At 43.9% G+C, this 19,220-nt stretch overlaps 1 protein-coding gene across 4 annotated transcripts; it reads right to left on the bottom strand.

Moving 5' to 3' along the window:
- Positions 1 to 11: 11 nt before the first annotated feature.
- Positions 12 to 16,546, bottom strand: LOC101105044 (plasminogen activator inhibitor 2). 4 transcript variants are annotated; one of them, XM_042239197.2, is made up of 10 exons: positions 16,502 to 16,546; positions 15,130 to 15,300; positions 12,190 to 12,369; positions 8,177 to 8,296; positions 6,449 to 6,577; positions 6,225 to 6,362; positions 5,694 to 5,811; positions 2,565 to 2,707; positions 1,736 to 1,900; positions 12 to 1,211 (listed from the first exon to the last, which is right to left on the bottom strand). In XM_042239197.2, the coding sequence occupies exons 3-10, from the start codon at positions 12,358 to 12,360 to the stop codon at positions 807 to 809; spliced, it is 1,389 nt and encodes a 462-aa protein (XP_042095131.1). In that variant the 5' UTR covers positions 12,361 to 12,369; positions 15,130 to 15,300; positions 16,502 to 16,546; the 3' UTR covers positions 12 to 806. The 4 variants fall into 4 exon arrangements, with proteins under 4 accessions (XP_042095131.1, XP_042095130.1, XP_042095133.1 ...); XM_042239196.2 differs by having other exon boundaries at positions 15,147 to 15,300; XM_042239199.2 differs by having other exon boundaries at positions 15,147 to 15,291.
- Between the last annotated feature and the right edge of the window lie 2,674 nt (positions 16,547 to 19,220).

Raw genomic sequence — 19,220 nt, 5'->3', positions numbered from 1 at the left:
AAACAAATAGATGGTTTGTGAAAATAGGTTTATTTTCTATATTTTTGCAACCTTATGTAAGTTACAGCCACGTGCATGGGATACATAGCGCTAGAAATGCATGCAGTATACATTTCCCTGCTGTTCAATGCTTTCTTCTAGGTCTCTCCTACAAAAGGGCATGGAAGGCCACCTACTTATCCTTCATTATAAGAACAAATACATATGCCTACATGCTTAGTCACTAAGTCATGCCTCACTTGTTGCAACCCCATGGACTGTAGCCTGCTAGGCTCCTCTGTCCATGGAATTCCCCAGGCAAGAGCACTGAAGTGGGTAGCCATTCCCTTCTCCAGGAGATCTTCCTGACCCAGGGACTGAACTCAGGTATCCTGCATTGCAGGTGGATTCTTCACCCTCTGAGCCACCAGGGACGCCCACAAATACATATATTTCCTGAGAAAGAAGAATAAGTGATGACCGGCTTCTGTAAATGTATCAGCTACAGTAGACAGTGACCATAATTTTTAAAAAAGTATATAAAACAATAAATAATACAGTAAAGGTTAATGCTATAAAATAAACTGAGAGTAAGAAAGAGCTAAATGAGAGATCATCCCATTTTAGGGGGCCAAACGATTAATGGCGGGGGGGGGGCGATGTTGTGATTGACAGACGCCACACCATGTCTGTGTTCCTAGTTATTGTGGGATAGAAGCTCAGAAAGGCAGAAACACGCGGAGGCCTCTAAAGCTTTGGCACTTGCAGAACTCCTGAGGCTTATACCTCATATTACAAATTTCTGTGCAGAAACGGAAACTTTCAATTTAGGGTGATGCAAATCTGCCCCAAAAGAGAATGCTCTTGGTTATCTTGTGCATGATAAGGAAGAGGAAAGGATGGTCTGCCACAAACTGCGGGCCTCCATGGCCTGTTCTCCCTGTTACGATGGCCCCAGTGCCGGCAGCAGCCTCAGTGCCCTCCTCGTTCACATCCACAGAAGCTTGATGGAACACTTCAGACAGAAACAGGTCATTCTTTTCTGACATGCCTGAGAAATTGGCTCGGCCTTGGCTGAAGGCATCGCCCATGCCCATGCTCGTGAGAATGGTCTTGAGTCCATAACGCTCTTCCAGTTTGAACTTGGGGATGTATACCTCCACATCATCCTCACCCATGGTGTCCTCGCTGAGCCACTTGCTGAGTTTGTCATGGGTGATTTCACTCTCCAGCTATGAATCCAAAACATAAAACCACTGAGTGCTTAGCAGAGAAGGACAACAACCTCTAATGTTGACAACCAATGACTTTACTATATTAAAGTAAAATTTAATAGTTAGGTAAAAATTTTGCAAGATAGCATATATGAGATGTGTTTAAGGCTTCTGAATGACCGGGAAACCTGGAACAATTCATCTCAAACAAGTTCGCATATTCAAACTACACACCATTTCCTCAGATGTAGGCATGTGCAAAGGCTTCCCAGGTGACTCAGTGATAAAAAAAATTCCACCTGCCAATGCAGGAGACGTGGGTTTGATCCTTGGGTCAGGAAGATCCCCTGGAGAGGGAATGGCAACCTGCTCCAGCAATCTTGCCTGGGAAATCTCATGGACAGAGGAGTATGGTGGGCTACAGTCCAGGGGGTCTCAAAGAGTCGGACATGATTTAGCGACTAAAGAACAGCAGCAGCAGCAGACATGCAAAGGCGCGTTTAGCCCCAGGAGTTTAAAACAACGTAAGCTGGAATTCTTACCAACTCCAAGCCGGTGGAGGACTCAGCAATTCCATCTGGAAGCAGCAGGAACATACTGACCTCTCCAGCATATGGGAGTTCTAGAATCTGGACCTTCAGGTCTGCTATGTATCCAATGTTTAGCTTTTCGTGCAGGAACATCATCTCTACTGATTTGCGCTGAGTCTAAAGTAATTAAAAAGTAAAATATGAAAGTTGATAGTAAGATGTCAAAAAATTTACAGTCAGACATAAAAGAGAATGGGTTCTGCTTTCCTGCTAAAGAAATAGATTTTTTTCATTAAAAATTTGTTTTGAAATTTGTCTTAAAAAGTCAAAATATATTTTAAAAAATAAAAATTTATTATTTGTATACTCTCACAGTGGCTCTAACCTATTTTGTTCTTTCAAGATTATACCCATTAGTAATAAAATGGATAATTATAATTAAACACTAAAACATTTGTTCAGGACCTCCTAGGGGTCAAGAACTCTGCAAAATCTCGTTGAATCTTTATGACAACATTTTGAGTTGGATATTATCATCGAAAAAAGGAGTGCATGAACCACAAGTAACATCATAGTTGGTACAGCCTACGTATAAGTCCAAGATTGTGTAATTATAAAGCCCATGGTCTTTACCATTACTCATATGACCTCTAAGAAAACTACCAAGTGCTATTCAGTAACCTGAAAGAGTCAATCAACTATCCAGTGTATATAACTTATAACTATTAATAGCAAATCATGTTTGGGTATCAATGAGTGGTCCCAATTTCTCTTTTTCTATTTTGTCAAAGACCCTAAAATATATATTAAGAAAATCTGTTTTGTTGTCGTTGTCTCATACCGAGTTCACACGGAAAGGATAAAGCCCCTTTAGTTTCTTCTGAAATGGAGTCTTCCATCTTCCTTTGAAGTAGATAGCATTCACCAGGACCATCTTGGTGTCTGCATCAACATAACCTTCAGGTAACAAGTTTGGGATTTTGCCTACAGAAAATATGATATATGCTTAGGTTTCATGATCAACAACTATGAAGTCGTTATGATTTCTTGAATCTTTTCAGTCACCACCAAGCTTGACATCCACATTTATCAAACTGCAGAGATGTTGATATTCACATTCAAATTTTTCTCTTAATTTATTTAAAACATGAGTAAAATTTTTTCAGGTTTGCGAAATTCAAGAGCAAATGAAGAAGTAATGTAACTAAGATTTAGAATTGCTAGCAGACTTGGAAAAAATTTTTAAGTTTCTTTTATTTTTTTTCTCTTTGTGCTGCATGCAGGATCTTAGTCCTCTGACAAAGAACTGAACCTGCATCCCTTGCTTTGAGAGCACAGAGTCTTAACCCCTGGACTGCCAGAGAAGTCCCAGAAATTTTTAAATTCCTTTTATACTGTTTTCTCAAGGTTTTACAGTTATATGAAGTTAGTTCATTCAGATGGGAGTGAAAAAGAGACTTAAGGAATATAATGGGCGTCCCTGTAGCTCAGATGGTAAAGAATCTGCCAGCCAATGCAGAAGACCCGAGTTCAGTCCCTGGGTGGCAAAGATCCCTTGGAGAAGAGAATTGCAACCCACTCCAGTCTTCTTGCCTGGAGAGTTTCATGGGCAGAGGAGCCTGGCCGGCTACAGTCCATGGGATCGCGAAGAGTCAGGCATGGCTGAGTGGCTGGCGCTGCCACGGCATTTAATAGTGCGCTTCCCCAGCATGTCAGTAGGCCCCTTCTGGATCTGCTGTAGACAGCCCGTAGGTCTAACTCACTGACTCATCCAAAACCAGTGCTTTGGAAGTTGCGCTACACCTACATCAGGACTAGCACAGATCCATGAAGTAATAAAGGAAAAACTGTCCTGGGGGCGGGGCGGGCTTGGAATACTGGAAGAGACATTCTAAGTCATTCCGGAAAGAAAGTGCGGTGAGTTCTATCAAGAGAGCTGAATAATGCAGAGAACTGCAACAGCGCAGAGAAGGGAATGAATGACCGAGTCCAGGAAAGTTCCCAGGAGTGATGATATCTGACTGTGATTTTTTTTTAAGTCTATTTAAGAAACAGCCCATTTATAGTGAATACCTGCTCTGCTGTATTTCAACCACATTATTCTATTTACTCCTCACAACCATTCTAGGAAGGGAGCACTATTAGTGTCATTTTACACAAATAGGAAGTCAACCTTGAATATTCATTGGAAGGACTGATGCTGAAGCTGAAGCTGAAGCTCCAGCACTTTGGCCACCTGCTGGGAAGAGTCAACTCATTGGAAAAGACCCTGATGCTGGGAAGACTGAGAGCAAGAGGAGAAGGCGGCAGCAGAGGATGAGATGGTTGGATGGCATCACTGACTCAATGGACATGAGTTTGAGTAGACTGCAGGAGATAGTGAAGGACAGGGAAGCCTGGCTTGCTGCAGTTCGTGGGGTGGCAAAGAGTCGGACATGACTTAGCAGCTGAACAACAGCACAAACGGGCACCATAGTGAGATATTAGTGACCTTTCCAAGGTCATAATGCTTGAGAGCTGGTCAGAATCCCACCATCTTCCATTTCTGCTGACAGATACAGGACTCAAGCAAAACGGTCACTGTAGTCTGACCAGTTTCAGTATAGCTATTCAATATCTTCATCAGTAAAACCCCTAGCGAATAAAACTCCTGGTCACTACTTGGAAACCTACTGGGACTTTATTTAACTTTGTCACACATAATATTTGATCATAACAAGGAAAAAAGAAATCTTTCTCAAATTACTATAAAAATTGGTAAAATAATCAATCTAAATGACTATTTGGCATTTTTGCAATTTCACTGATTGATTTGTAGCCATTCACCACAAACGCTTAGAAAGAAGAGAGATTCTTGCTGTTCTCAAAAGAGCAAAGCTTTCATGCGTCTCTTTGATTTTGCAATCTCCTTTGACTTCATTTTTTGTTAAATCTTCACTTTCTCTGCTTCCTTTTTGTCAGTGGTGCATCAATCTTTCAGAGCAGTAATTTAAAAATCTGGAAATGAAGAACTAAAGTAGGCCAACTGTTTTTAGAGGAACAATAATTCTTTTTTCAATTCTACAGAACGTAATACAAGTGCTTTTTCTATGATGGTAGCTAAGAAACGAGGGTAGCATACTATGGTCTGAAACAATGTTTTAAACACAGGAGGCAGGGACTTCCCTAGTAGCCCAGGGGCTCCGATTCCATGTCGCCTACGCTGGGGGCCCAGGTTCAATCCCTGGTCAGGCGACTAGATTTCATATGCCACAACTGTGACCCAACACGCCAGATAAAAATGTATTTTAAAGTAAATAAACAAGCATAGGAAATACGTGAAAATAAGTTTTCTGCATTATCAAACTCTTCAAATGTTAATTTGAAGAATTTCAGAATTAGACTAAGGCTCAGAAGAAGAGGAAACCCCAGCTGCTCCACGAAAAGATAGTGGGATCTTGGATGAGTCAGTCAGGAACTGAGGACACGCATGGTAAAGGCGGAGGCAGCTTAGACGGTTAACGGGAGATAAAGAAGGGACTGACAGAACCGGACAGCACGCTGACTCTGGACGGGGAAACAGGAGGGGAGCTAAAGTTCTATGATCCCTCCCTTTTCCGTTGCCCGTTTTCTCGTGCCAATTGCTCAGTTGGATATTGTTCCTTTTTCCTTTGTTTTTGTTTGCAGTGTGCATAAAGTCACAATTATTTCAACACTGATATTTCCTAAATTAGCAAAGGTCTGCCTCTTCTTACATTCTATTTGGTAATAATCCAAACCAAATTATTGAAGTACTGAATATATATCTTCTATTAATAGACCTTGATTATTTTTTTCTCACTTCAAACACCACAAAGCTCAACAAGAATCAGGTTATATTAGCCAAAATAACTAAGGTTAGGAGTAAGGGCAAAGTCCAAGGATTTTAAAACACACACACATCAGAGTTTTCTACATGGAAGGAAGAGCAGAAACTATTTCTTGATTTTACCTTTGGTTTGAGTCTTGACCCAGGAATTAATCTTTTTTCTGGCATCTTCTGCACATTCTAGGAAGTCGACCGCCTGCGGTTCTGTAGAGTAATATTTCTCAGAGAGTTCCATGTATTCCTTTAAAGCGAAAAAATAATGACAAGATTACTTAGAATATATACCCAACAAGTGAAAGTGTTAGCTGCTCAGTTGTGTCCGACTCTTTGTGACCCCATGGACTGTAGCCCGCCAGGCTCCTCTGTCCATGGGACTCTCCAGCCAAGAATACTGGAGTGGGCTGCCATGCCCTCCTCTGGGATATCCAACCATCTGTGGTGCGTTTGTAGATTGCAGGTTTCCTGTCAAGACTGGGAGCCTGAAGCAGAGTAGGGGGAGGTTGGCTGGGGGCTGATTGTGTGCTCTCTTGACCGCCCCCCCCCCAGTCCAGTCCCAATGGCCTCTGTTCTCCTTCTCGCTCTGTACAACGAACACTGAATGCAGAGCGAGAGGCTGGGCGTGGGGTTAGTGGTTCTGGGAACACCTGTGCGCACCTCCTGACTTATGACTTTCCATGTGGGGTTTTTACAGCAGAAACAGGAAGCACCCACGGAGGGAACATAAGCATGACTGTGTTGGATCACGTCCCATGGCCTCGGGGAGCCTTGTGAGCCTAGTGGAATTCTGACCCTCTGGGAATGAATCAGAGAAAACAGCTTTGAAAGTGACCTTGTTGCAAGTTTGGGACCCTGCCATTTAGATCACAGGTTTCACTCACTTCCTTGAACCTTGCAGATTTCTCTCCAAACAGTTTATTGGCACTTTCCAATAAATACTCCCCTGTGGACACGTTGATGGCGTTGCTGAGAGAATGGAAGGCTGAATGGATTACCCCTGCAGCTTGCGCCTTAAAAGGAAAGGAGAGATTCATTTTATACAACTCAGGACTTCTAAACAAGATATTTCTTAAGCAATAGTATTTTTTCTAGGATATCAATAAAATGCTGTATTACAATATACTTTTTTCTGGCACTTTAGAAGTAACTCAGGAAATAATGTTGATATGGATATAGTACATTAAAATTTTTCAGATAATTTTTTACTTGTTTCAGATTTTTCTGTGCCCATAGGATTGGATTTAACTGTAACAGAACTGAGATCCTAGAAAAATTCAGGCTCCTTTGATACTTACCTAAGCTATAGTCTCTAAGCAACTTTTATTATATTAAAATGTTACCTTAGAAATGCTCTTCTAAAAGTTTACAGAATTTCTACAAGCCCCTTGGCATAGTTAAGGGGTAGTCTGTGCAATGGAATCTGGAGTTTAGAAAACTTAAAATCGAGGGGAATCCCAATCCCCAAGCTGAAGTTTGCGAGCATGATGACAGACAGGGGCTTAGTCACAGCAGAGGCTGGGTGAGATTGAGGCCAGAGCCCTGAAGATGGGCCATCAGCTGTCCACTCAGGCCTGACAGAGTCGCCTTTTGAAGAAGCCCTCTCGTCCTCGTCTTGAGTCTGTAATTCCCTCAGTGACAGGTAGATAGAGCATTGGCGTTCCTAACCTGTGAGAGGACCTAAATCAGGGTGTGACTGTGGATGTTATTTACCAACAGGAGCCCATCTACACCAGGCTCCTAAATGTAGCTGAGCGGTGTTTAAGGAAGTGGAGCACTGGGGAAAGATGCTGGCTCGAGGCTGATGAGATGAATGGAGGGTAGATAAAGAGTAGACGATGATCACAACAGGTGGATAGATTGGCGTCGTTCCATTGTTAATAATGATGATGACAGATCGACAGACCAGGAGAGAGAAGGAAGATAGACAGATGGACAGTGGCTGAGGATCACAGTGACGACCGCAGGGAGGGAGGGAGGGACGGAGATGTGCGTTTGTGCTCAGTCGCCCAGCCGTGTCCAACTCTTTGCGACTCTTTGGACTTAGCCCGCCAAGCTCCTCTGTCCATGGGATGTTTCAGGCAAGAGTACTGGAGCGGGTTGCCATTTCCTACTCTGGGGAATCATCTTATCCAGGGACTGAACCTGCGTCTCCTGAGACTCTTCACCACTGAGCCTCGGGGGAGCGCTAGATAGATGGGAGAGAGGAGACGAAGGACACAGGAAGGCCAGTGACCTCTTCTGAAGTCACCAGGCCTGGCCACCTCCACTCCTCAATGACCTGCCACCCCTTACTCTGGACTGCATTCACACACGTGTGTTGTAGGAGTCTCCACTGTGGCTTTAGAATAAATTATACAAACCCAACTAATGGCAGAGTAATGTGAGAGAATTTACAGTCTTGACCTGGAAGCCAAAAAACGGATTCCACCCCAGCTCTGTCCTTCCCTATGAGAGTGACTGTAAGATATTTGCTCAAGGACTGGGAGTCTTAGTTTCCTTCCTATGAAAGGTAGAAGTTGTACTAGGTTCCTTCCCTAATATTGTGACTTTAAGACAAGAATTTTCTGAAAACAAAATACGAAAGAACTAGGAAAGGATGAGTCAGATACCTGCAAAATAGCATCAGGACAGGCGCCCCTCTGGGTCTGCTGTGAGAAATCACAGCTGCTGAGGCTCCGTGGGGTCGCTGGGGCACCTCTGTGGACTCCAGCGTGGCTAAACTGAAGCACCTACAACCGGAATTCGGGAAAATTAGGCACGTTTTTCAGCTGCATTATTTAGCTTCTAAACCAACAGCTGTCGAGTACCTCTTAGTGGTCCTACGTCAAGTTCCTTGCCTTTATGTCTGGGCAGCAAGCACAGATGCTCTTTAAGTATAATATGTGTCGGTCAGTGACATTCCCTTCATGGGAATTAGCATGAGTTATTTTATACTAATTCAAACTGTGGCCATTTTAACAAAATATATATAATGAGATGATTTATAACCTTTTGATTTAATTATCTAAATTATCACCCAACTCATAAACTTCCTTGAAAACATCCCAGTATTTTGAAGGAAGTAGTAAGGTTAACTCCTGACCTTGTATCTCTCCGCTGAGTGGCCTTACACATTATACCCTTCTAGACTGTTAACAACTAGCAGCCACAGCTAGCTTAAGCACAAAAACAGGGTGCCCAGTATTGCCAAGGGTCACCTAAAGCATTTGCACATACATCATTTACACACAAAGAAATCCCTCACTTCTGTCCATGTTGGGGGAAGATGGCAGGGGTCAGATGACAATATGAATTCCTTTTTTAAAGTATTTATTTTCATTTGTGTATTCAGCTGCCCACAGGCTTGGTTGAGGCAGGCAGCATCTTTAGTTGCAGCATGCAAGATCTTTAGTTTCCACATGTTCCCCGACCAGGGATCAGACCCAGGTCCCCTTGCATCCCAGTGTGAGTTTCTTTATGGTGAAAGTGGCAGGTCCAGCTAACAGTGAAGCTGGCAGGTGCAGCCTGGCCCTGGAAGGTGCCTCAAGCCCCCTCCCCCAGTACAGCAGACTCCTCCACTTGGCCCTGACACCCACCCACCCCTACCTCCAGCATCCTCTGGGTCCCAGCGCCATGGGGCCCCAGGCAGGGAGGAACTTATTGGTAAAGCATTGATGGTGGAGGCTCTGCCAAGGGAGGGAAGGCAACCTTACCCAGCAGATGGTGGATTTCTAGGCTGGAAGGAGAGGTGTTAGGATCTCTGGGGTCTTTCTCTGCTCTTCAGATCATATATTGTAAGTTCTTACCTAATACTCTCCGAAAATCAGTCTGACTGACAGTGTAAAAGGGAGGAATACTTCGTGTAAGAGCTTCCCTGGTGGTCCCACCATTTGAGGAAGCTGACCCATAAGTCGGGGCCTCTGGGCAGCACTGAAGCCCACTCGAGGCATGACGAGAGTCCTTGCAGGTGGGGGGGTGGGTGGTGTGTCACGCTCCTGAGCCAGGCTGAGGCAGGCACCCTGCCCAGAGAGCTGGCCTGGCCCAGGCCGGTCAGTGGCCTTATCCTAAAAGAAAGAGCTGGGTGAAAATACTCCTGCAAATCTCACATGGCCTGTGCTTTGTAAGAGAGTATCTATTTATTCTATTTGCTCTTTTTTTCCACTACAACCGTTCCAGCCTTACCAGCTACACCAGTTCCCAAGTGTGGGCAGCCTCTTCCTGCCCTGATTTTCTCATCTATAAAGTGAATAAGACAATCAGAGCACCTACCTCACAGGATTTTGTATTCTGTGGATAAATTCATAAAACGTTCTCAGCAAGGTGCCTGGCTGGGGCACTGTAAGTATCAGCTATGAAAACAGTTAGTTCCACCACATGCCTCTCCTGTTAACTCTAATCTTCATACTCATCTTGACCAATACACATTTTCACTTACATTTTAAAAATAAGAAAGTTACTACTAGACTCTTTTGAGTTATCAAATGGTATTCGAGAGGTCTGCAACTATTGCACAAAATAGGTGGTTACCAATCCGCATTACGTGTGATCAAATTAATATAGTTTGGGGGCACAGAATGTCTCCCATCCAAGTATGAACCAGGCCCAGACCTGCTTAGCTTCCAGGATTGGGAGGGTTCAGGGCGGTATAGCCACAGACCACACAGACCCCCTTTGGGGAAGAAGATACTTTAAAGTTGGACCGTGGTGGTGGCTGCACAGCCCTTGTGAATATACTAAGAGCTACTGAATTGTAAACTTTAGATGGGTGAATTTTATGAAATGTGAATTATATCTCAACAAAGTTGTTCTTATAAAATAAAAAATAAGAAAGCTGAGGCTCAGAGCATTTAAATGGCTTCATTTACACGCCTAGTAAGTGGCAAAACCACCAACCAAAGACAGGCAGGTCTGTCCCCAAAGTCTAGGCTTCCACGTCCAAACCAAAAAGCGTCTCCTCTTTTTTTTGGTAGAGAATTAAGCCAATTTGCCTTTGAATTTTATAATCTTCCCATGTGGCAGAATTACAAGAAAACTGCTGTATATAAAATTCTTGTCCCACATGCAGAAAATACTTTCCAAACACAGAAAAGCTGAGTTGTACCATGAGTGACAAATAAGCTATTTTCCTCTGGTAGCAAAATCAAGATTTTCTCTTTAGCACCTAGAGCATTTTGTTTGGCATCTGTCCTCAAAAAAAAAAAAAAATCGCTTCTGATCCCTTTACATTTGAAAAATGGAGACTTCCCTGGAGGTCCCGTGGCTAAGACCCATGCTTCCAGTGCAGGGCGAAGGGAATTAACATTCCACACAGCACAGCCAAAAACTAAATAAAAATAAACCTGAAGTCCTTGATGTTTTCTGAAGTTTTTAATGGATTCACTGCCTTTTTTTTTTTTTTCAAGGCAAAGAAAATAAAGGGAAAGGAGTTTTGCAAAATGTGGCTGGTATCAGAGAGTTGAGCAACTGGGCTTTGCTGTGAGTCTTGATGTTCAAACTGCCACAGAGAAGCTCCCAGCCCTTTTCCTCCTGCGGTGAGATTGGCTAATGCTCTGAGTGAGCCACTCCAAACAAGGCCCGCCTCAAGTGGGTCACCGAGTACCTGGAAGACTGCCCATCTCCCGGTACTCACACGCTCAGGTGCGATTCTCCCGGGAAACTCCGGTGTGACTGAGGACAGCGTCCACACTTGTGAGAAGCAGAGCCTGGACGCCCAGCACTCAGTGCTGACGTCTGTACACACGGGACTAGGGAAGAATTGTGACGACATGATTACCTCGTCTGCTCACGGACCCAGGGAAGACAAGATCGTGTGAGCTTTAATAGCACCACATTCATCCCAGAGGATGACTGCTGTGTACAAGTGAAGCAGGCCAATGTATTTCCACAGTCCCTGACCCAGTGAGAGGGGCCCCTGACTGAGCTGGTGTCCATTCACCAAGGAAGGCAGCCAGGGGCCCTGGCAGAAGGGCCCCCCAGTGCCGGGCCCCCCTGACCACCTTGACTGTGAAGACTGGCCATGCCGTCAGCCCCGTTTTGTTGGCATGAGCTCATGGGGCGGAGAGTGTTGGCTGAGGCCCTCCGAAGTTGTGTTGCTCTCGGTGCCTCCCCCAGAGTGCAGAGACCAAGCTCTGGGACGGTTTTTCCTCCTCATGGCACGCTCTTAAAACCACTACTAGGAATTCTTCACATAGATGGAAAGAGCCTGAGATGAGACAGCAGAAACCAGAGGAACCCAGGGAAAGGTGCTTCAGCCCCACTGCCCACCTGTCACTGATGCTCTTAAAACCAGTAAGAGATAAAGCAGACAAACCTTCTGAGAAATATGAACATTATCAGATGTCAGATATAGTCATTATTAACTGTTTCTAGCGTGGCAGGATAAGAAAACTGATAACCCTCCTACTGCACCCACCACTGAGGGTTCTCATGGTTTGGCTCTTCCATGCATTCGAGTCTGAGTAACTTGTGTTGCGGTGGCTTGTGATGACTGCTGAGGGCATGGGTTCGATCCCTGGTGGGGGAACTAACCCCACTAGCTGCGGACTTTGTTACAGTCCAGACGCTGCAAGCATATAACCAGAGCAGTCCTGCAGTTCGGGTCAGGAGCCCTTCAGTCCCAGCTGGGAACCCTGGGGAAACTCACCTGGGCTATCTGGTCTGCAGTACTGCCCCGGGCGCCCAGGTAGACCATGGCCATGGTGACGGAGATGCTCCAGGGACAGAAGAGGAGATTCTGGGTGTCAGCACTTGTATTTGCCAGGTGCTTGAAGAAATTGAGGGCGAAGATTGTGTTTGCCACATAAAGTTCTTCCATTGTCTCAATCTGGAGGGAAAACGAGGCAAAGCAACAGCTCTAAAAGATGACTCAACCTTTTGAGGGATGTCAGCGGCGTAGCTCAGGCTGCACCCTGCACAGGGCAGGGGGTCCCTCTCTGTTCTCCTTTAACTAAACAGGGCCCGCAGCATCGTGACCCTGCGACCTGTGCAGCCACTAAAGGTTCCACTCTCGGCGCAGTGCACTGCGGTCACAACCCGGCAATTCCTTAATAATTTTATACAAAGGGCCCTCCCTGCATTTCCCTTTTGCACTGGGTCCTGCAAGTGACGCAGCTGATCCTGAGATAGAGGGAGCAGTCCTGGGGTGCCTGGTGACACTCCACCTCGTACTAAGTATAATGGCCGCAGTAGCAGTGAGTGGCCCTTACCGGATTCTTCCTGTGTAACAGATGCTGTGTTCAGCCTCTCCCCTGTACTAAACCAGTCAGTCCTCACACAAGCCCTGTGAGGAAGGCACTGCTATTCTTGTGCCTACAAAGGAAAAATCTACTCCCCAGAGAGAATCAGAAAAATGACCCCTGTCACTCAACTGTAAGGGACAGGACTGGAAATTGAAGCCGGGTGGGTGGGTGGCCTTCAGGGTCACACTCTCAGCCTCTGTGTTGTACCTACAGACACACGTCACATGTACAGACACACAGATACACACACTAGGACTTCCCCTGGTGGCTCAGTCAGAAAAGAATCCACCTGCAATGCAGAAGACGACCTGCAGTGCAGGAAGCCCACGTTTGATCCCTGGGTCGGGAAGATCCCTGGAGAAGGAAATGGCCACCCACTCCAGTATTCTGGGAATACTGCCCTGGGAAATCCCGTGGGCAGAGGAGCCTGGTGGGCTGCAGTCCGCAGGGTCGCGAGAGTCCATGGACATGATTAGTGACTAAACCGTCACCATCACACACACCAGAGGGAAACACACACGCACCCAAATGCAAGCCACGTGCACACAGACTCTTGCTGGCCCCAGCAGAGATGGCCAAACTCCTTTCTAGAAGTGGCTTAGACTCACCTTTTGAGAGTGAGCATTTCACACCGCCCTATCTCCCGTTCCTACACCCCCTCCACTCACTCACACACCACAGCCTTTCTACCAAAGCACCCCCTGTGCTGAGCAGCTCATTGCTGGAGATGCTGGAAAGGCCCCCTCCTCCCACCACCCCTAGCAGGGCAGCCAACACCAGGTCCCTCTGCAGGAGTGGTCCTGGATTTATGGAGCTCACACACACACACACACACACACACACACACACACACACGAACACACACACCCCATCCACCATCTGAAGATAACTGACAGTCACACCTACCGTGACCTAAGACTCGCAGCAGCCAAACGCTTGGACACACCCGGGTGTGGGTGGGTACCTGCTGGTTCTTGCCAACAGACTATATCTTACATTTTCACAATGGCTTCAAACACACCCTGCAATTACCAGAATCTATAAATGTACCAAGCTACGCTGACACTCATCATTCCACAGAAGCCTTCTGGGGACGGTGGCTGGGGAGCCGCTGGGGGAGGCCCTGCAGGAGGCTCTCTACAGCCTTGGGCTCCCTCGGTGGGGCCTCCCAGGCTCACATCTCCCCAGTCCAGGGCTGACACCTGAACACTCGGTTCACAAACATTTCTCTTGAAGAAAATGATTGCTACTTGTATCAAAATTTCTCATGCAAGATACCACCCAATTGTATTTTATCAAGACAAAATAGTAAATTAAAGAAAACATATCCCCAAAACTCTCTCATATCTTCTTGTCTCCTTTAATATATAATATTCACAGGATCAATGTGAGGTACATATTCTGATCTTTATTCTATAGGTTACGTCCTGATGTCCTGAGACATATATAAGGTCACAGAGTTTGTAATGATGCAGGGATTCAAGCCTAGGATTCAAGCTTCAGAAACCCACGCTGTCCAATGTCACTCACACCTCACCTGCTGATGTTTAACTACTACGTGTAAGAGTTTCAGCCAGTTACTGGTTTGAGAAATGCTAGAAAGAGGAAATAAAAAGAGGAAGGAAGCCGGTTTGTAATACTACTAGAAGGCTTAAGTTTCGAAAAATCACTGTTTTTTTTTTTTTCTCTTGCTTCATCACTGAGGTTAGATTAACCTGGATGACTCAGAACTTTGTTTCCTCTTCCTTCTCAATTTTAAAACCATCTTTATAATGAATTATTCCTCTCAAAAACATTTCAAAAACAGAGAATTAATAGCATAAATATTTCTCGATTGTGTGCAATAAAATAAAGAATTGGAGCTATAAAAATAAACTTAAGCCTGCAAATTCCCTAGTGGTCCAGTGCTTAAGGCTCAGAACTTTCATTGCTGAGGGCATGGGCTCAATCCCTGGCTTGGGAATTAAGATCCCACAAGCTGCATCATGTGACCAATTAATTAATTAACTAGTTAGTGCAGGCTTCTCCTATACCTAATTCTTTATAATGACCTGAATAGTCAGTCACTTTGACACTAGCAAAATTTGTCAAGACGAATAAAGAGTGAGGGTTTCTAATGCCAAGTTAGAAGTCGAGTTGACTGTGACTATTTTGTTAAAAAAAAAAAAAAAAAACATTAAAAAGTAAGGACAGAATTAAATCACCCCAGATGTATTTACTTGTTTTAAAAATAGTCTAAATTCTATCTTTCAGATAGGTGCAATTAACTGCATTTAACATAAAAAATAATGTGTGATGTCTATATCACAGTTACCAAATCCCTTCAGCCTCACTGTTTTATTTACCTTGCATAATTACTTGCCTGGTAAACCTAGTAATTCTTGTTATACCGATGAAACTATGAAGATGGCGATAGCACAGCTGGTTTCCAAGCGCAGACTGGCTTCCAATCCCAGCTCCAGTGCTGTCCTGACAGACCTTTCAAATAAGGGTTGGGAAGCTCCCGTCTGTAGAATCTATGACTGTATAATACATATATGTATATATACACGGTGTCTTCTGACTCTACCACGTGTCCACCCTGCATTTAAGTGGGAATCTGCCTAAGACCGCGTACAATCGAAGCCACTGAGTGACATCAGAATCTCTCAGAACAAGAAATACCTGCTGTGATTTCTTCACACTAGAGTGAGTTACACAACTTCAACAATTTCTAGATATTATACTCCTAACCAACATCTGATATTATCTTATAAGAACAAACAGATGAAAAGCGCATGTGGGCTGGCCTCTGTGGTGTTTGTGTTGGTTCCTAAAGCGCAAGTTCACAAGCATGCCACTGAAGCTTGGCACAGGCGACAAAGAGCTCAGCCCCGCAGCCACACTCCCTCCGCTCACTGGCCTCGAACGCTAGATTTGAGTTTGCTGTAGCATTTTTAAGTGAATTTTTTTGCAGCAACACAGTGTAAATATTTTGAAATTGATCAGAAAAATTAGTGACACAGAGCAAAGAATAACTTCAAGGAAATCCCCCGTTCCAAATTGCCAAGATTTCCCCATAAAATTAAAAGGCTTTCTGTATTTGATTTATTTCATAATGAATAATTATTTGCTTATGGGATATTAAATTCTTTATTGAACTATTACTTCAGTCCATCCAGCAACTAACTGGGCTATTCTTCCTCTTTCACCAAATTGACCAATTATCAAACTAAATTCAATCAGTATATGCTGGCATTGAACTGAACCACTCAGTTTTCTGCTTTATTTCTGGCTGTTTAAGATGAAAACTGAGTCCTCTTTTTGTCTTTATCATATTTATGTACAATTTATAAATTACTTTCAGTTGCTAAAAAAATACATTTTAATTGGTCTAGATATTTTCATCAAATTCAGTGCCAAACAAGAACTAGTAAAGGGTACACACATTCTAAGCTGTTCAGTAAAACTGACATCACAACCAGAATGTACATTTGGGTTTGGTGAATGTTACATAAGCATCTTCTGATCTCTGAGATTTAAGATTATGTATAACTTAATTTAATTCAAATCTTGAACCAAAATGTTCTCAAACAAGCAACTAAACAAGAAAACACCATTAAACTTTTACTCATCCTCTAAAAACATCCCACAGTTTAATTTTCATTATATTAATAATACCAGTATGCAAAATAAAACCCTATTTCCCAGAGAGAGACATGGAAATGGCTGAAATACCTGGTTCTTCTCTTCCTGACAGGAAACGGTCTTCTGAGCATTGCTAGAGTTCAGACATGGCAATGACCGGTTTTATAATGCTCTGCCCCTCCCACGTGGCATTTTTTTTTCTCTATATCTATCTGTGTCCTTTGAGTGATTCAACATTTTACTCAGAAAGACATCATTAGAATAGAAATGCTTGTTTGCTAAGGCATCATTTAAGAAGATGACATCATTCAGAAACTTTAAAATTTAGCAATACCTACACATGCCTGTTAAAATTAGCTAAAATCTAAAAAAAAATTAAAAATAAAATAAAATTAGCTAAAATCTGTCAGCCCCAGTTTCAACAGTCCCCTCTTTAGCTTGCTCTCTTGGTAAGAAATTCTACAATGTCTCTTGTATCTTTTGACAAGAACAGCCTGGGAGCTTTTTGCAATACTTAAAAGCAATGGAATCCTTTCTCTTTTGAATCTAGACAGCCCCCAAACAATTCTTTGGGAACAGGGGAGAAAAATACACTTTTCTTCCTTATAAATTCTCTATTTTAAACCCTCTTACATTTTCTCAAGCTATAATTCCCTAAATAATTCTGGGTTCCACCCTAATCTGTCACAAATAAACCCAAAGAACATTCCATTCGCCGTTTCTTTAGAACATAAATCTTATCTTTAATTAAACAGTGAAAAGCCATTGTGCACTTTAAGTTAATTTTTAAGTGGGTAAATTAAAGGTGTTAATTGGAATTTGTGATGTTGAAATCATGATTCTGAAAATCACTAGATTTTTAGATACAGCCAAAGGAATCTGATAAAAACAGATAAAAGATATGCACAATGAAAGAGAGTCTGAGTTTTTAAATGTTCATATTGTTAGAGCTTATTGAAAAGTGTTTGCAACACATTGAAAGATGATTTTCTTCTCACTTTACTTCTTTATTGAAGTACAGTTATTTTAGAGTGTTCTCCCAATCTCTGCTGCACAGCAAAGTGACTCAGCTTTACACACATACAAAGTTGTTGTTGTTGTTGTTGTTGTTGTTGCTGTTGTTAATATTCTGCTACCATGGGCTTCCCTGGTGTCACTAGAGGTAAAGAATCTTCCTGCCAATGCAGGACACTAATAGTAGATTCGATCCCTGGATCAGAAAGATCCCCTGAAGTAGGAAATCGCCCTCTGCTCCAGCATTCTTGCCTGGAAAACCCTACGGACAGAGGAGCCAGAGTCAGACGCGAGTGAGCACACACAAGCACCGTGATGGCTTGTCCTGGAGAGGGGTGTGCCTCCCTGTGCTGCGCAGTAAGGCCTGGCTCCAGCTGCAGCGGTTTGCATCTGCCCGCATCGAAATCCCAACCGTCCCTCCGCCCCTCCTCTCTCCCGGGTGGCGACCACTAGTCTGATCACTAGGTCTGAGTCTGTTTGAGATGCTCGCTCACATCACATTCTAGATTCCACATATAAGTGATACCGTATGGTATTAGTCTTTCTTTTCCTGACTTACTTCACCTAGTATGACCATCTCTAGCTGCACACTTAACTTTTATGCACAGGAAATGCCCAAAGGGATAAGGATGGAAAGAAGCAAAAGCACATGCCTCTTCTCTGCTGGTGTCGCAAGCCCCATGTCTCCTCTTGAAGAGCTGTGTTGACAATCTGGAGTGTCCTTGAAACCAAGCCTGTAGGTTTGAGCCCTGTGTGAGCTTCTTAGCTTGGCTGTGGTCCACAGAGCCGGACTTATCTTTAACTCTTCTTGCTAATGTGAGTCTCTGGCCAAAAAGGAGTGGACTGACTTAACCCAAAGTGTTAGTCACTCAGTTGTGTCCAACTCTTTGTGACCCTATGGACTACACACCACCAGGCTCCTCTTTCCATGGGATTCTCCAGGAAAGAATACTGGAGTGGGTAGCCATTCCGTTCTCCAGTAGCTCTTCCCCACCCAGGGATCGAACCCAGGTCTCCCGCACTGCAGACGGATTCTTTATCATCTGAACCACCAGACTTATCCCAAATGCCTCATTATTATTAAAGGGGCCATGAGATAGGTGTGTTCTTCAGAATCTGGCCTTCAAAAGCCAAATTATTCAGTTTATTAATTTCTGGAAGATCGCAGGTCACATAAAGAAAAGGAGCTGAAATTTCACTTCAAGGGTGACCTTTCAAATCCTCGGTTTCTTCATTAGCCCACAGAAACCTCACAGGCAGCACTGACCCTTTTATGCATTTTCACATCCCTCGGCACTCAGCCACTTCCCCATCTCGGAGAGCATTCAGTGGGGCTCAGCCACTTCTCTAAATGAGCATTCAGTGGGGCTCAGCCACTTCTCTAAGTGAGCATTCAGTGGGGCTGTCGCTTGGTGCCGAGGTCTCTCTCTGTTTCAGGCTCAGTCCCCTGAAGGGCACCCCTGACACCGCAACTGATTTGCTCAGCTGTTGTCTAACCACACAGGCAGCACAACAGTCTGCTAAGCCAATAGTGAGTGTGTTCTCACAGCAGGATCCTCTACGACCCCCCCTCCCAGAGTAATGGAAATAAAAGCAAAAATAAACAAACAGTACCTAATTAAACTTAAAAGCTTTTCCACAATGAAGGAAACTATAAGCAAGGTGAAAAGACAGCCTTCAGAATGGGAGAAAATAATAGCAAATGAAGCAACTGACAAAGAATTAATCTCAAAAATATACAAGCAGCTCCTGCAGCTCAATTCCAGAAAAATAAACGACCCAATCAAAAAATGGG

The sequence above is a fragment of the Ovis aries genome, chromosome 23 (genome assembly GCF_016772045.2).
Source record: "Ovis aries strain OAR_USU_Benz2616 breed Rambouillet chromosome 23, ARS-UI_Ramb_v3.0, whole genome shotgun sequence".
Lineage (NCBI taxonomy): Eukaryota > Metazoa > Chordata > Mammalia > Artiodactyla > Bovidae > Ovis > Ovis aries.
The sequence above is the reverse complement of the archived record's forward strand: the minus strand, read 5'-3'. Positions and strand labels throughout refer to the sequence as shown.

What these genes read in the sequence shown, in the direction of transcription:
- LOC101105044 (XM_042239197.2), bottom strand. Translation starts at nt 12,360, where the DNA reads ATGGAAGAACTTTATGTGGCAAACACAATCTTCGCCCTCAATTTCTTC. An exon ending in GTCCTGATGCTATTTTGCAG is followed by an intron (nt 6,578 to 8,176) that starts GTATCTGACTCA and finishes TTTCCTTTTAAG; the next exon opens with GCGCAAGCTGCAGGGGTAAT. An exon ending in CCTCCACCGGCTTGGAGTTG is followed by an intron (nt 1,212 to 1,735) that starts GTAAGAATTCCA and finishes TTGGATTCATAG; the next exon opens with CTGGAGAGTGAAATCACCCA.